A 17,345-nucleotide genomic window follows, 5' to 3' on the forward strand; every position below is an offset into this window, starting at 1 on the left:
CTAGCAGTCTCTGCAGCTACTTGAAGAAACTGTCCAAAATTTCACTGATGAAAACTAGAACATGTGGAGTCAAACAACATGAGAGTGCAGTCAAGATGACAAAAGTCCTTAATGAGGAAGAACATATAAGTTAGGTGGGGCAGCAGCAGTTTGCTTTTGCCTGATTCTATTTCTTTCCTAGAGTAGTCCAACCACTGGCATCTTCATGACTTGACACCTTTACATGCAACTGCCATTAGAAGACCAGAGGTGATAATTACAGGCAGTTCCCGAGTTACAAACATTTGACTTACAAATGACTCATAGTTAAGAATAGGGGTGAGACAACAGGAAGTGAGAGAAATCTACCCCTGGGAAGAGTAATTCATTCCTGGAAGAGTTATCATGGGGAGAAGGTGTCCCATGGAAGCTTTATCACCAATCCTTGTTACCACTACAAGCCAATTTTTTTCAAAAACTTCTGTCACAGGGACAGAAAGTGAGGAGAAATCTTCTGAACAGAGGCACAGACAGCAAAGGAAACACCACAGGGTGTTAACCCTTCCCTATGTTATCAATAGAGTTACACTTTAAAATGCACCTGTTCTAATCTACAAATTCAACTTAAGAACAAACCTACACAACCTATCTGGTTCATAACATGGGGACTGCCTATAATTGAAAAACTAGGGTTGGGTTTTTGTTTTGTTTTTTTGCTTGCATACCTTTATTTGCTTTTTGAAACCTAAAAGCAAGTACTTCTCCAGTGGAACCAAGTGAAATGGAAAGCAGAATCCTATTGCAACTCTCTGTGCAAGATTGCTATCAGCAAAGTGACAGGCACCAAAGAGTGTTGAAATGAAAGCAGTAACAATACCAACCTCATAACAGTCAGGTTGGCAGATACAATATCAAATGAATGAATAAATACATTAAGTAAACACTTTACAGATACACATTAACAACCTTTTTGGCCACAAGAACCGCATAACATAAAACTAAAAGCAGACCACTTAATGCATTTCTAAAGTAAATGAACATGAAAATACTTTTATTTAACAGACACCAAACCCCTATATTATATCCAGCGATATACTGCTTTCCTCCAGTAGTCTAATATATCATGGTTTGTGATTTAGGCATGTATAAAAAGCAGGGTGAAAATCTGTTTCTCGTTGGCCTTTTCCCAAGGCCAAGATACTTTGTATCATTTTAATTAACTGAATTGTATTCTATTTTACTGTTAAATGGTTTTGCAGTTTTCTTAATTCCACGATGCCTTGGGTGGGTTTCATTTTTAAAGGTGAGCTAGAATAATGTCAAATAAAATAAATTAAAATAATAATGTTCTAACTGGTCAACAACTAAAAGCCACTATCATGCACACATCAAGGGAAAAGGTAATAAACATTAAAAATTGGACAAACCCACAGTCTCAAGCTTTCAATCTCTGTTAATACTCTGCGTATTATCACAACCTGGAAGTCTAAATGAATTGAAATTGTTTTACATTATATATATCAACTTTACTGCTGATTCTTCAGTTTCTTGGTGAACACAGTATCTCTCTCTGTATGAATCTCCCAGTAGAGCGAAACCACCATTGGGGAGATATGTGGAGGCATGTGGAACTTGGTTCCCCTAGATGTGCAGCTCCAATAATAATGTATATGGGATACCGCCTGTGGGATTATGGAACTTTTAAGTACCGTATGCACAGTTTACATCCATTTCTTCTCTGCCTGATGCAATGTGTTCTAGGAAATAGAGGCTATACAAGGAAACACAGACTGACAGTGTCTGCCTGAACAGCAAATCAGGCCCAATTGTACCTGATCCCACTGTCCAGATTGCCTCAAGCCCTAGGATACACTTCAGAGTCAAGGGATACTCCAGAGTATTCCCCAACTTTGCCAAAAGTGGGGCAAAGCTGGTTTAATGCAAAAATAATAATAATGAAATTCTCACTGGAAACTGCTGTGCCTTATAGGGAAGCCAGAAATCACTCATGGCGAGTACAAGGTTTTCAGCCAATGTAAATAAGCCTCTGTTTCAATTTAATCTGTGTTCAGGTGATGTCAGGATCAGATACACAAGGTGTGATCCAGAACTGTCATCGGCCAAGTGGAAGCGACATCAGGCCAGGGATTAGTTCGGGGCCAGGTAGCCAAAGATTAGAGAAGGTAAGGATAGCGGATATGGCCCAAGAAAAGCATGTGGTAGGATTCTGGTTAGCAGCATAAATGAAGTGAGACGAGGAAGTCCTAAATGCTGTAGGGATCATTAAAAATGGGTTGCATTGATTAGGCAGCCAAACCTAGGGATATGTTTTTCTCATGCTGATATTTTGAAGCATTATGAATCCGGGGAACTATTTCCTCTAATGGCAAGCTGTTTTAGGTAGAGGGGGTAAAACACTTTAGCCATATTTCCAGAACCCTTAGTCTCAATCTGCTGGTGCCTTGAACATTATTCACCAATAGATCTCCTTCCTGCCTTTTTAATAATTTCAGATGATCAGCAGAATCATAGAAAGCAAACAGAACATAAAGAGTACAGTCCTACCAATAGAGCACTAGAAGGCTGTATATGAATAAATAAAAATTAGTTGGATTTGCTAAATTTCTTTCAGATGAACTTCACATGCTGTGATATGAATTGAGTTACAGTCATGACTAATAGCAATTTCCTAGTCAAATTTATGAAGTGTATTTGGCAGTTAAGTTCACAAAAATTATTTTTCATTATAGCATACTTTTGAGGAGCATGGCCTGATAATCAACAAGTAAAATTCTTATCTTTTGTGCTCTTGTTGTTATGCCTTCCATAGTACAGACTGATTTTGGACACAAATGAATCGATCCCAGGGCAAATCAAGCTCAAACTGTCCCTAAGAGTCAAGACAACTAAACGGAGACTGCCATACTTTGGCATACTTTTGAAAAAGCATGATACTAGAAAGCATTAATGTTTGGTTTTGGTAGAAGGCAACAGGAAAAGAGGAAGACCACATATCAGATGGATAAAGTCAATCAGGAAATCCAAGTCCCTGAATTTGCAGGACTGCTGATAATATAATGATTTGGAAGTTTCTTCATTCATAGGGTTGTCATAAGGTGAAGTAGACTTGATTGCAATTAACAACAACAAAAATACTGTTCTTTATTTTACTTTCTGTCTTAGTAATATATATCTACCACATGTCTGGTATGAAGAACATGTTATCATCCTAGTATTTCTAATTGCAAATCCCATTTCCCCTAGCTAGTATAGTGAGTTGAGATGATGGAAATTGGATTCTGGCAACATCTGTAGTGACCCACATTCCTCATACCTGATATACACCAATAGGACTACAATAAAAAGACTAGCGATCCAAATTTCCATTAATGTACCTGCTGAATACTTCCATGGCATGCAAGAGGCACAGGAGCCTGGCTGTCAGTAAGAGTAGTCAGGGACAGTCCAGGATTTAACACTGAAGACATTTCAGTAAATAGAAGCAAGCAAGCCAATTCCAATGTCCATTCCAATATACCTATATTTACTGCAAGTCCAGGGCCAATATCTAAGGAGTAGTCCAAGGTTCAAAGCCCAGGTCTGATGTACAAACCTAGTCCAAGGGCATGAAAGATTCACAGCTGCAACACCAAACAATGATTGTCTCCAACAGTCAACTGTTCCAAACACCAGCCTTTTATGCAGCTCCTGACAAACCTTTGCAGCTGCTATTTTCTTCTTGCAGCCAATCGATTAGACAGTCACAACTGGATGACATTGTTCCTGAGCTGGAGCTGGGCAGGGGGCGAGCCAATGCTTATTCTTCCTCCTCCTTCTGATTTGGCTCCGGTGCTTACATTCCTGGAAAGGTCTGTTTCTGCTCAGACTTAGTAGCATCAGGCTGTTCCTCTTCTTGAGGCTCAGATTCTGGTGCTCGGAGGAAACCCTCCTCATCCAGCCCCATGGTCCTGACACTGGCAAAGGGAAAGGAATGGGAAACACACTGGAAAACTTGATCATGGAATCAATATTTAGAACTCACGTCTAGTGAACTCTATTTTTCTCCTTCCACAAACCAGTTTCAGTTTCAAACAGATGTGATTTTTATATGCCTTCAAGATGAATACAACTTATGGTGACACTATCAGAGGGTTCCCATAGCAAGATTTATTCAGAGAAGGCTTGCCATTGCCTTCCTCCAAGGTTGAGAACATGCAACTTATCCAATGGTTTCCACAGCTGAGTGGGGATTCATTCATCCTCTGTCACATGGAACCTTAGTGCAGTTATTCAAACAACTATACCATGCTGGGTCTTGCCAACCATGGAGATTGTCTCGAATTGTATGTATTCATTTGTTAAAACGCCTTTTGATTTAAAATAGCCAGCCTTGTTTACATAGTATATTGAAAGCTTTACAAATTAGAACTATTGCATAAACTCACAGCATCAAACTAATGAAAGCAGTAGAAAACAAACTAAACAAACAAAATAAGTGGAAGCACCATTGAGTTCTTAATTAAGCAGTCAGCGCACCCCCAAAGCTCTCTGGGAAAGAACATCTTTTTGATGAAAGGCAGAAAGACAATGTTGAGTGTTCATCCTTTTGCATCATTGGCATAATCAGCACCCATCACTGAAAAAAAGAGGTTTTTTTCCTGATTAGAAGGTACTTCTTTTAGGCATACTAGGATCTCCACAACGTAAAGCAACAACAATAAATGAATTAGAGAACTGCACAATAGCACTAATCACCAGATGACTGAATGGGGTAAGTTGGGTGGCAAAGATTCAAACTGAGATCATGAGTCTCTGTAATTTGGCTGGAAATAAAATTGATGTATTGGCCTGCATTGTACCTCCTACATTAAGAATGCTTTACAAATAAAGCCCACCTTTATATTATTTATAACAGCAAGGGAATTAACTACATGTTAGTGTGAAAGTCACCCCAGTACAGATGCTATTAATCTTCGCTGGACAAGAAAAACTACACACATGTGACCTTCCATGAAGCCTTCTGCCAAAGGGGATAAGAATTACGTTTCCGTTTCCCAAGAGATCTAGGCAGAACTTTCCTATAAGTCCAGAATGCAATAGCCAAGAGATATCTAGTAGTCTCAGGTATGTGTATGTTGACATTTCACTTGGTATACCAGTTTCAGCAATAAGAAACAAATTATTCAAAAATAACAACTGATTTTGCACTGGGAAAAGCTTCAAACACAACTTCTGGAGGGTCAATCCATTATTTTTAATTGATAGAAAATCATTAGTTGATGTAAAAAAAATCTCATTGGTTTATCTTGACTCATAATACATGTTGTAAATGTATGTATGTTTGCCTGTAATGTTTAATTGGAGTGAAAAGAAAAAAAAAACAACAACAAAACTATTCTTCTTTCTTTCCTTCTTCCCAACCAGTTGGAATCCACTTGCTAACTCATGCAAGATCGTCTAGATGATTTCTCTCTCCTCTTTTTTTCTCCAGTGGTAGTGCAAGGTGAAATGAAGAGATGAATATTTCTTCTTTCACAGCAACTTGTAATTTGTCTGGACAAATAGATCTAAGAAATATATTTTATCTAATGGCTACTGAGGTTGCCAGTAGCTCATGGAGAAAGCACAGTAAATCGCAGCTGGTGGCTTTTGTGTCAACATAGCAATATATCTGCACCAGAATTTGGTTTATGCTCCATAGGGGGCCATTGGAGCTACTTTTTTCATGTCAGGAGCAACTTGAGAAACTGCAAGTCATTTCTGGTGTGAAAGAATTGGCTGTCTGCAAGAACGTTGCCCAGGGAATGCCCAGATGTTTTTGATGTTTTTACCATCCTTGTGGGAAGCTTCTCTCATATCCCTGCATGGAGCTGGAGTTGATAGAGGGAGCTCATCCCTCTCTCCGCTCTCCCTGGGTTGGATTCAAACCGGCAATCTTCAGGTCAGCAACCCAACTTTCAAGTCATCAGTCCTACCGGCACAATTCACTGTGCCATCGGAGGCTCTATTGAATCTGCTGAATTCCATTCATGAACTACATCTAGCACCTTGGATAGTTCCTTCTAATGTTGGTTTAAAACCTGTCCCTTGAGACTACATTCCCTAAGCTAGTTGCTCCTGGCATACTGCATTATATTGCTTATGGGGGAGACGTACTTCTCTTCTTTCTTCTCTTCCTCCTAAGAAAGAAAGGGAGAATATAATAATTGGTGGACATGTTGATAAGAATTTAGGGGTTGTGCTAGATGCAAAAAAAAGGATCTAGTCCTCATAGATAATTTTGTGAGAAGGAGGACAGCTTTGGTATTTTTCTCCACAAGCATTCCAACAGAAGTTTTGGACAGAAACAGAATTTGCATGAACACAGGAGAATTGTGGCTAAGCTCCACCAAACTCAGGGTATTTAACATCCGAATTGAGAGATGATGATGACAATGGCAATGATTGTCATCATCTTTATATCCTAACTTTTTTCCAACTAGGACTCAAGGTGGCCCACAAAGGTTAAAACAAATAACAACTTTAAAGTTCATATCATACACAAATTAAAATATAATATAACGATAGACTTAAAAGCAAGACCACTAAAAAAATATTAGCAGAGAATAGAGCACATCCTGGAATGACATTTAATCCTTGTGTGATCAGTCATTAAAAGCCTACCAGAAACAAAAAATTCTTTATATCCCTACAAAAGGATGGGGAGGAAGAGGCTGGTCTATCCTTTCTAGGTAGGAGTTCCAGAACTTGGGAGCAGCCACAAAGAAGGCCCTCTCCTGTGTTCATCCCCACATGGTTGAAATATGCACCACAGAGCCATCTGATGCATCATACAGGTTTCTGAGATCTATATAACCATCTCAGGTTATATAGAAAACTGACCAAACTCAAAGTGTTGCAAGAGAATGGCTTCTAGACTCATATACAGCCTTGCTTCCCAGTACTAGATGTTGATAGGATTGGGCTACACTACAGTTAAGGCTTTGAGATGTCTTTGAAATGGAATTTAAAGACAGGTCAGCAACAGCTTTGATGGGTTAAGAACCCTTGGTTTGGCTCCGTTTCTTTCCCTTTCCTTTCTTTTTTGAGATCTCATCTTGTGAGTGCTCCCTCTTGCCTAGCGTGTGGAGTGCAGGCCAGTGATCACTAAAGACAGTGTTCTTTCCAAATGTGCTATTATACCGAAGGGGTCTGGAGTGGAGGAGAAAGAGGTGGAAGGCACCAGAAACATTGGGGAGGGAAGTGGGAGGTAGAATGTTTCAAGAAAGGAGACACCCTTTGCTACTGTCAATATTGGTGCAAGTATCATGCCCCCAGGAAAGGAAGGAGGACTTGCTACCAATTGGCTAACAAGTTGCAAACCCAGAACATCATGTCACATGCTGCTTTAATTTTATATGAACCACAAAATCATTTCAAAAGGCCATTACAAGTAATGATGTAGCCTCTCTGGCATATCTACCTCCTCCATTCCTGCCCAAGTAACTCAGCTGAGCAAAACAGGGAGGCAGAGAAGGGGAAATACAAGGAAGATATGTGAAAGGCTCACCACAGATAGAATGGAGCCAGGACTCAAAAGGGTAATGTGACTTGCCTTTTTGATTACTCTGACCAACACACATTTTGGTACCTCAAATGTTAGACCTGATGCTGGGTATATTAGGCCTGCTGGTTCCAAAACAGCAGCAGTTTTTCCCTATCAGCAGTAGTTTTTGAGATACAGAACATAATATTATTGTTATCATATTTATATTTATATATACCCCATTTTACATCTCCCAAGGAAGACTCAAAACAGATTAACATAAAAGCATTAGAATACAATTTAAAATACACAAAGATGCAAACATTAAAACAGAATGAAAATATGCAAACATAAAAGCAAAAATATATACAAACAGTATTAAAAATTCACAGTTAAAACCTATTAAAACATATTCATATGTCACATCTGCCTGCTCACATGTAGCATATGACAATAATATGTGCCATTTTCTGAATCAGTGCCCCAAAAACCCCCAGGAACAGGCCTAAAAACTAAAACATTGAGAATGTGTTTGTTGTTATTGACCCGTGTTATCAGAGATTCAGATTTTTAACTATCACCTTCCCTGTTTACTCTGAGTGAGTTTCACATTTCACAATTATTGGGAAAGAAATGGACTTTCTCACCAACAATATATGTTAATGAGCTGCCCCTATGACTTGGAATGACAACCTATTAATTTTACAAAGATTTGCTTCTATGGAGATGACTCTGGAACTCAGTTTATTGGATCAAGACAGCTGGCTGCAATTAGATTCTCCTTGCTGGCAGTAGCTGTGGAAATTGTCACGGTGGGCATCTGCTCTTCAACATTTCCCATTTCCTCATGGTGTCCTCAAATACTTCTTGTCTTCAGCCATGCTCAGTCTTAGCAAATTGCTCCAGGCAAGTTAACTCCCAAGGGACCAGGCAAAGGCATTGAAACTCCTAGGCCTAGATTGACAGCAATCAGGCCTCAATACACCTTTGAATCATGGAAGCTCACCTTCCTCTATGCTTGCTATTTCTACTTTCTGAAATACAGGCTGGGCACCACTTATCTGGAATTCCAAAATACTAAAAAAAAATCTGAAATTGTACACATAGATGGCTGAGAGAGTGGCATCTTTGCTTACTGACAGTTCAATGTTCACAAACTTTGTTTCATATACATAATTATTAAAAATATTCTAACATTAGCTTTAAGCCCATCTTGAAATCTCTTTTCCTGTCAGCCAACATTCATTTGGCTGCTTTGGGAGACGGTGATCAGACATCTGGACAACGTGGCCAATCCGGAGTTGATGGTGTAGGAACATCACTTCAATGCTTGTGGTTTTTGCTTCTTCCAGAACGCTGACATTTGTCTGTCTGTCTTCCCAAGACATTTGTAGGATTTTTTGGAGGCAACGCTGATGGAATTGTTCCTGGAGTTGAGTGTGGCGTCTGAAGACAGTCCAGGTTTTGCAGGTGTATAAAAGGGTTGGGAGGACAATAGCTTTATAAACAAGCACCTTGGTATCGCTACAGATGTCCTGATCCTTAATTACTCTCTGCTTCATTCAGTGGCATAGACACTGAGAACTGGGAAGCCCTGGGCCTTGAGTGCTCTAGCTGGAGGTCAGCTGTGACCAGCTGTGCTGTGGAACTCAAAGAGGCACGAATGGAGGGTGAAAGAGAAATGTGCCAAGAGAAAGGTATGTCAAGCCAACCCTGATCGGGATTGCCTTCCACCTGGAAACAGATGCCCTCACTGCGGAAGAACATGCAGGTCAAGAATACTCACTGCCAAAACACTACAATTGGAAGGTAATCATACTTGGACAACAAGGGATCGCCTAAGTAAAGTATTAAAATATTATGTATAAAATTTACCATCAATCCATGTGTATATGAAACATCAACGAATTCCAAATTTTGACTTGGGTTTCATCTCCAAGATACTGGTATCTCATTATATACATGTACGCAAATCTCCCTGTGGGGAAATGGAGGCGGGATATAAAAATAAAATTATTATTATTATTATTATTATTATTATTATTATTATTATTTGTTTTGGGGTGTTAGGTAATATCATTTAGTCAAATGACAGTATTTATTAGAAAAAAGCCAGTCTTGGATATCATTGGTTATGAATGCTTCCAGTAGAAAATACTTAATAATGTGGGTGAACTACAATTCCCAGAATCATGGGTCAATCCTCACCAAACCAGGCCTGTAGGAACAGTTGGCCATGTTGGGTTTGTTTGGCAAGCTTGGTCCAGATTCGACATTGCCTAGGTTCAGTGCTCTCTGGATGAGGGTGAGCTACAGCTCCCAAAATCAAGGTCACTTCCCAGAAACCCATGCAGTATGTTCTGGTGGTCATGAGGCTTCTTTGTGCCAAGTTTGATTCCGGTCTATTGTCAGTGGGGATCACAGATGCAGGATGAACTACAACTTCCATCCTGTGAAGTCAGTCTCAGATTCCCCTACTGCAGGTATGGGCCAGATGCGGCCCCTCGGGCTCTTTTCTCAGGCCCTCCTCTCTCACACTATTCTATCCTTCCTTCTCTTGTTCCTTACTCCTTCCCTCCCTACCTCCTTTCCTTCCACCTTTCATCCTTTCTTCCCTCTTTCCTCCCTCCTTCCTTCTCTTTTCCCTTCCTTTCTTCCTCCCTTCTTTCCCTTTTGTCTTTCCTTCCTTCTCTCTTTCCTCCATCCCTCCCTCCATCCCCTTCCTTCCTTCTTTCCTTCTTTCTCTTTTTCCTTCCTCCTTTCCTCCTGGGGAATGTTTAGCTGGGAGAAGAGAAGCTAGAGATGGAACATGAAGGGGAAAACGGCTTTTCTGCTGCTCTAGAGACAAGGACACATGGGAGCAATAGGTTGAAAAGATGAGGAAGAACTTCCTGGAGAGCGGTACAGGCTGCCTGGGAGTGTGGTGGGGTCTCCTTCTCTGGAAGCTTTTCCGCAGAGGCTGTCTATCAGGACTGCTTTGATTGTGCCTTCCTGCATGGCAGGGGGTTGGACTGGATGGCCCTTGGGGGTCTTTTCCAGCTCTAGGATTCTATATCAGGAGTAGGCAATACAGGGTCTAATGCATACACCTTTTCTTTCCTGTCCACCATCTGATCCTGACCAAGGCCAACCTCTTTGAGATCCAGGCGTTTCCCGTTTTCTCTTCATTTTCTGCCTCCTAAAGAGAACAGAAAGGGGAGGAAAGGGCAGAGAGGGGACTTGGGGAGAACCCTCTCCTTCCCCACCCACCCACCCCACTCTGGCGGCCCCCAAGTTAGGAAGTTTGTCCAAGCCTGACCTCCAGAGTGTTCAGTTGCTGATCAATTCCTCTGTTTGCTGTGTGCCATAGGAAATGGTTAAGGGAGAGGCAGTGGGTGGGGGCATGAAAATTACATACCAATGGAAAGAGAAAGGAACCCTGGGAAGGTGTCTTTGGTGGAGGAAAAACAGAAAATACAGGAGGAAATTGTCCCTGTATGAAAGCCTTCACTATGGGATTTGTGGAGGACATTGGCAGGGCTCTTGGACATATTCATGGCGCTCACTATAAACTGCAATGTCAGTGGACGGAGGGACATGGGTTTCTCCTGCTTAGTTGGAACTATAGCCTTGTTGTGGAGCTGGGACTCGGTGTGAGTGGACATCCGTGCCACATACATACATACACATTTCAGTTTTATTATGTGTATAGAAGATAGATAGATTTCCAGATCTGTTTCTTCCTTCCACTGTGCGGAAGTGCTAGTCTTCACAGTCTTGCTTTATTGTACTTTTGTCTTGCACATTAGCCAGGGTCTCTCTCTCTCCCCCCCCCCCCCCTTTCCTCCTCCACTCTCCTCGGTGGTGATTTATATTTTGTTACAGGCAATAACGGAGGTGGTGAATTAAAGGCCTCCCAGACACAGCTTGTACTATTTCACACCAATGGGCTTCTTCTTCTCCTCCTCCTCCTTTTAAAGAAGCCTCCTTTTGCTCGATCTGCTTAATCTTTTAATGCATAATTAGGGAAAGTGCATGATTGCAAATTCGCCTCCAAGGACTCTTTTCTTTTCTCTCTCTCTCATTTGCCTAAAACAGGCAGCCTGTTCTGCCATCAGTGAAATGGAAAGAAAGAGAGAGAGAAAGGAGAAAGAGAAAGTGGAGAAGAAAGAGATTGAAAGCGGAGAGAGAGAGTAAGACATAGGGGCAGAGAAGGAGAGAGAAGGGAACCACTGCCCACACTGCTGATGAAGAAACACAACCTACAAACTATCTACAGACCCACTAAGAAAATCCATCAAATGCTACGTTCAGCCAAGGACAAGAGGGATGCTCTCAACTCTGCAGGAGTCTACATATACCATGCAGCTGTGGACAAGCCTACACAGGGACCACCAAACGCAGCAGCATTGCCCAAATACGAATCAAGGAACATGAAAGGCATTGCAGACTGATTCAACCAGAGAAGTCAGCCATAGCAGAGCACTGGATGAACCAACCTGGACACAGTGTATCATTGGAGAGCACAGAAATGTTGGACCATTCTGACAACCACCAGTCAGACTACACAAGCATGTGGACAATTTGTTCATGAAAATGAACAAAATCTGCCTACAAGTATTAAAAAATCTAAAAACAGGACAGTAAATCAAGAACAACGCTCTGAAAAAAGGGGAATTCCAGACATGAATCAACCAGGGCCAGCTAACACCGCCCATCAAAGGATTCCCCCAGGCAGGAAACAGCTAGCCTTTGAAGCTGCAAGGCTTTTCAATGCGAATCAAGGTGGCCAATTGCAACATTCCGACTTGCCTCCAACAGACAAGAGTTCTGGACCTTCCACAGATATCTCAACCTCCCTTGCCTAGTTTCCAATATACCTCACAACCTCTGAGGATGCCTGCCATAGATGTGGGCGAAACGCCAGGAGAGAATGTTTCTGGAACATGGCCATACTGCCCCGGAAAATTCACAGTAACCCAGGAGAGAGAGATTGAGATTGAGAGAGGAGGTGATTGAAAGAGAGAACGAGAAAACGGATGGCAGGAAAGGGAAGAGGTAGAGGGAGAAAAGAGAGATACTGAAAGAGAGAGGGAACGGAGAGAGAGAGCGCGAAAAAGAGAAGGAAAGACAGACATATATATATATAGAGAGAGAGAGAGACAGAACATGAGGGAGAGACTGACAGAGAGAGGGTTGGGGAGGACACGCAGACACACAGGGAGAACGCACGGGCGCGCGGGTAGAAGGAAGGCGCCTCAGCCGCGTTTTCTCAATGGTCTCCCCTCCTTCTCCCGCCCAGCAAACCCCCTTCTCCTGCCCCGCCTCCCAGGGCTAATTTGCATAATAAATCCCCCTCCGAAGCGGCCATTGGCTGCCGCGAGCCGCGCTCGCGCGTGATGTCAGCGCTCCCCGGGTAAGGCTCGGCGCGTGGCGGGTAGTTGGAGCCTGTGGAAAAAATCCTCGCCGACGGACAGTCGGGCGGGCGGAGAGCTGAAGAGCCCGGCAGATGCGCCGTGGAAGAAGAACCGGAGTCATACGAAGAGCAGCGGGAGCGGCTGCAGCAACTCCGTCCGGCGCTTCCTTCCTTCCTTCCTTCCTTCCTTCCCTCCCCTTCTTTGCTCTGACCACCAGACTTGGAAAGGACGCCTCCTTCCAGCTGTGGCCGGAGATCGGACTCCGCACCTGCCCGAGGCGTTTGTGGCAGGCGTCCGAGGGGGAGGCAATTGGAGGGGCCCGCCTTTCCCGCCAGAAAAGAGGCGACAAGAGAGAGAGGCGGGAGCTCCGTCCGAAGCGGGCAAAGGGAGCCTCTTCGCCTCAGCTCCCTCAGGGTCTGGGAAAGAAGGCGCCCCGTTTCTCTTCTTCCTGAGGAAACTGGACTCTGGTGAGCGCGGAGAGACGGAGGAAGGGCTTCCCTTTTATTTTATGAGAAGTTGCCTTGGTTTGTTCCCCTCCTGAGGGAGAGTAGGGAACCCACCCTTCTTAATTTTGGGAGGCCAAGGGAGCACGAAGATGCGGCGCCTAAACACAACCGTGCGGGAGTAGAGTGTCCCTCCCTCCGGGCTCGACGTGGACCCCGCCATGCCTTCGTCCCAGGCGCCCCCTTGGAAGGCTCTCCTCTTCCTCCTCTTCCTCTTGGAAGCCGAGATCTCCCCCTCCTCCTCGTCGTCGTCGCCCACTTTCTCCCGCCTGCAGCGCAAGAGCTTAGCCATGGACTTCATCGTGCCGTCGCTCTTCCGGACCTACCTGCGGGAGCTGGTGCTGAGCGGCGAGGGGGAGCCCGGCAAGGTCGCCTTCACGGCCCGCTGCAGCCTGGTCCTCGACTGCCCGCCGCTCCTCCGCGCCGCCAGCGCCTGGCTGCCCCGGAGCGGAGCCCCCTCCGAGCCCTCGGGTAGGACCCGGGCGCCGTCCAAGGTGCTGAAAGGAGGCGGCGGAGGGAGCTCGTTCTCGGTGCGGAAGCTGCGCCGCGCCAAGCAGCTGGTCCTGGAAGTCGGCGAAGGGCACCTGCGCGACGGCTGCGCCCAGCGTGAAGGCAGCCAGCTCCGCTTCGCGCTCAGCGAGGAGTTCCGCTGGTGGCTCCGCTCCGGGGAAGGCAGGCTCCGGATCCGGCTCATGCCCGAGAGGAGGGCCTCCTTCCAGGGCAGGGAGGGGCGCCTCTCCGCCGCCATCCGCGCCGCCCAGCCCCGCCTCTTCCTCCACGTGGTCGCCCCCGGTGAGTCAGGCCAGGCCGCCCTGCTGCCCCCCCCCCCCCCCCCCCAGTCTCCCTATTCGGGTGGGGAAGTGACTTCCCAGTCCCGTCAGGGCCTACATTGGGGGTTGCATCTCCACTGCCATATAATGTAGCTTCAGAATGCAGATGAACTGGAGCATATGAGTCTACACCAGGCATGGGCCAACTTCGGCCCTCCGGGTGGTTTAGACTTCTGCTGCTGCTCAGTCGTTTAGTCGTCTCCGACTCTTCCTGACTTTAGACTTCACATCCCACAATTCCTGACAGACTCAGGCAGGAAAATTCCACCTCTGTTTCTTAGCTCTGTGTAACTCAAGGTGTTTAGTTTCCACCTCTGTTTCCTAGATCTCTGTAACTCAAAGTGTCTAGTTTCCACCTCTGTCTCCTAGCTCTGTGTAACTCAAGGTGCCTTGCTTTCACCTCCTTTCCTATTATTCCATCCTGGGAAAACTCTTGGCTTTTGCCACTCTTCTCTGAGAAGTAGGTAGGTGGTATTTTTTTTCCCACAAGAGATGAAGTACAGGATTTCTGCCAACCTAGCAGTTTTTTTTGTTTTTTTGTTTTTGTTTTTTCATGTCAGGAGCGACTTGAGAAACTGCAAGTCGCTTCTGGTGTGAGAGAATTGGCCATCTGCAAGGACATTGCCCAGGGGACGCCCAGATGTTTTGATGTTTTTACCATCCTTGTGGGAGGCTTCTCTCATGTGCCCGCATGGAGCTGGAGCTGATAGAGGGAGCTCATCCGTGCTCTCCCCGGGTTGGATTTGAACCTGGCAGTTCAAAAACTCTGGAGGGAAGTAACAGCGGTCCATGCAGTCATGCCAACCACATGACCTTGGCGGTGTCTATGGACAACACTGGCTCTTCAACTTAGAACTGGAGATGAGCACCATCCCCAGAGTCAGACACGACTAAACTTAATGTCAGGGGAAAACCTTTAGCATTACCTAAAGTACAGGACTTACATTGGCTCATAGATAAGTAGACTCAGTTTTTTTGGAAATGAGTTTTTGACTCATTTATAACTATAGCAGTAGGTCTGTGGATCTGAAGATGGTATATAATGAAACAAACTTAAGCAGTTTAAAAGTCTACACCAGGCATGGGCCAACTTCGGCTGTCCAGGTGTTTAGGACTTCAACTCCCATAATTCCTAACAGCTTCGGGCCCTTTTCTTTCCCCCCTCAGCCATTTAAGCAGCTTTTTAATCCTTATTAAATCTAAATTATGCCTAATTCAAAGGATGCATCAAGTGGGAGAAGAAATGTTAGTAAGCTTCTAATATTGTGACCAAATATATTGCACTGTTTCTTAGGCATTATAGGGAAATATGGTGATGACACAATTTAACAGCTGTGAACCAGATAATACTAAATTTGTGGTTGCCTTATTATGGCCTCTGAGGAATCTAACAGTATTATTTCTATTACTACTATTACTGATTGGGATAATGTTAACAACTCCAGGTACCCATAAAATATTTAAATTATTTTAAACTGCTTAAGTTTGTTTTATTATATGCCATCTTCAGATCCATCAACCTACTGAATAAAGTTATACATGAGTCAAAAAACTCATTCCCAAAGAACTGAGTCTACTTATCCATGAGTCAATTTAAGTCCTGTATGAAAAAAAAATACCACCTACTTCTCAGAGAAGAATGAAAAAAGCTAAGAGTTTTCCCAGGATGGACTAATAGGAAACAAGGTGAAAGCAAGGCACCTTGAGTTACTCAGAGCTAGGAAACAGAGGCGGAATAAGCAGTTGAGGGGGGAAAGGAAAGGGCCTGAGGCTGTCAGAAATTGTGGGAGTTGAAGTCCAAAACACCCAAAGTTAGCCCATGCCTGGGTTAAACCAACACCTGATATGAGATACTGAGGTATAAATAAATTGTAATAATGGAATGTATGGGGACACAATATATCTCATGAAAACCTTTCATTTTTTGAAAATATAAGATTTATTGGTTATTTCACACAGACTCAGAGCATTATGTTCATGCGACACACCTACACTTTGCAGCCAACACACCAATGTGTCACGACTCCCAATTTGGAAAGCTCTGGCCCAGGGAGACCAAGAATGGTCCCCTCCTTGCTGCCCTTCCTTTTTATTCAGGGAGGCTTTTAAAGAGGAAAGTTCTTAAGAGTGAGCCAGGAGAGCACTGTAGGGTGTTAAAGTGTTTTAAGATATTTCAGTAGATTGCTTGGTTAATTTCATTTTAATATTTATATGTTGTGGGTTTTAAATTGCACTTTCTTAAAGAAAAATTGTGAACTACTTTGCATCTCAATCTAGAGATTTGTGTGTGTATGTGTGTGCCAGGAGCGACTTGAGAAACTGCAAGTCGCTTCTGGTGTGAGAGAATTGGCTGTTTGCAAGGACGTTGCCCAGGGGACGCCCGGATGTTTCTGTGGGGGGCTTCTCTCATGTCCCCACTCCCCAGATTCAAACCACCGACCCTTCAGTCAGCAGTCCTGCCGGCACAAGGGTTTAACCGATTGCGCCATTAATCAGCATCAGTGAGATGGTATGGGTTGGCTGTTGTTGGATATTCTGCAGGCTTTTATAAATTTTATGCATTTTAGTTGCTTAGGTTTTATCTTGATGTAAATATTATTGATTAGATTTATTATGTATATTTAATGTGATTATTTAATTATTTTTACTTATTTTGGTTTGTTATTATAAGTTCCTATTGAAGTTGTTTTATGCATTGTTTCATTTGATTTCTTTGCATTATTTTTTATAGCATTGAATGTTTGCCACCTTTGTTTGGAAACCGCCCTGAGTCCCTTAGGGGAGATAGGGCAGGTTATAAATAAAGACGATGGTGATGATGATGAATCTGTTGTGGGAAAAAGTTTTGTGAAACCCATCAGGAAGAGTCAGGTGGGGCGAGCCACATATACTGCACCCATTTAAGGCAGTTTCAAACCAGTAGTAAAGAAAGTGGCTCGACATAGGAAATCCTGGAACCAGTTTGAGGCCCTGATCAAGATGACACAAACCGCAGAGCACTGAGGGCACACTTGTGGGTTTTTGTTGTCTAACCACTGCAGTTTGGAACTAGCTTTGAACTGTCGTATACAGTCAGTGTAAATGGGCCTTTTAGCTATGCTGGGGTGAAGTG

At 43.6% G+C, this 17,345-nt stretch overlaps 1 protein-coding gene and 1 long non-coding RNA gene across 2 annotated transcripts in view; one reads left to right on the forward strand and one right to left on the reverse strand.

The window, feature by feature from the left end:
* Positions 1-3,116: 3,116 nt before the first annotated feature.
* LOC134296964 (uncharacterized) lies at positions 3,117-10,741 on the reverse strand. The gene is made up of 2 exons (XR_010003733.1): positions 9,380-10,741; positions 3,117-6,158 (listed from the first exon to the last, which is right to left on the reverse strand). It is a non-coding gene; the product is annotated as an uncharacterized LOC134296964 (long non-coding RNA).
* A 2,016-nt stretch (positions 10,742-12,757) lies between these two features.
* The window catches only part of alk (ALK receptor tyrosine kinase), an 855,459-nt gene continuing 850,871 nt past the window's right edge, over positions 12,758-17,345 (forward strand). Inside the window, exon 1 of the mRNA XM_062973134.1 lies at positions 12,758-14,195. Coding sequence (XP_062829204.1) covers positions 13,565-14,195 — 631 coding nt within the window. The 5' untranslated portion in view covers positions 12,758-13,564. The remainder of the gene's footprint in view (positions 14,196-17,345) is intronic.

The sequence above is a fragment of the Anolis carolinensis genome, chromosome 1 (assembly GCF_035594765.1).
Source record: "Anolis carolinensis isolate JA03-04 chromosome 1, rAnoCar3.1.pri, whole genome shotgun sequence".
In the NCBI taxonomy this organism is placed as follows: domain Eukaryota; kingdom Metazoa; phylum Chordata; class Lepidosauria; order Squamata; family Dactyloidae; genus Anolis; species Anolis carolinensis.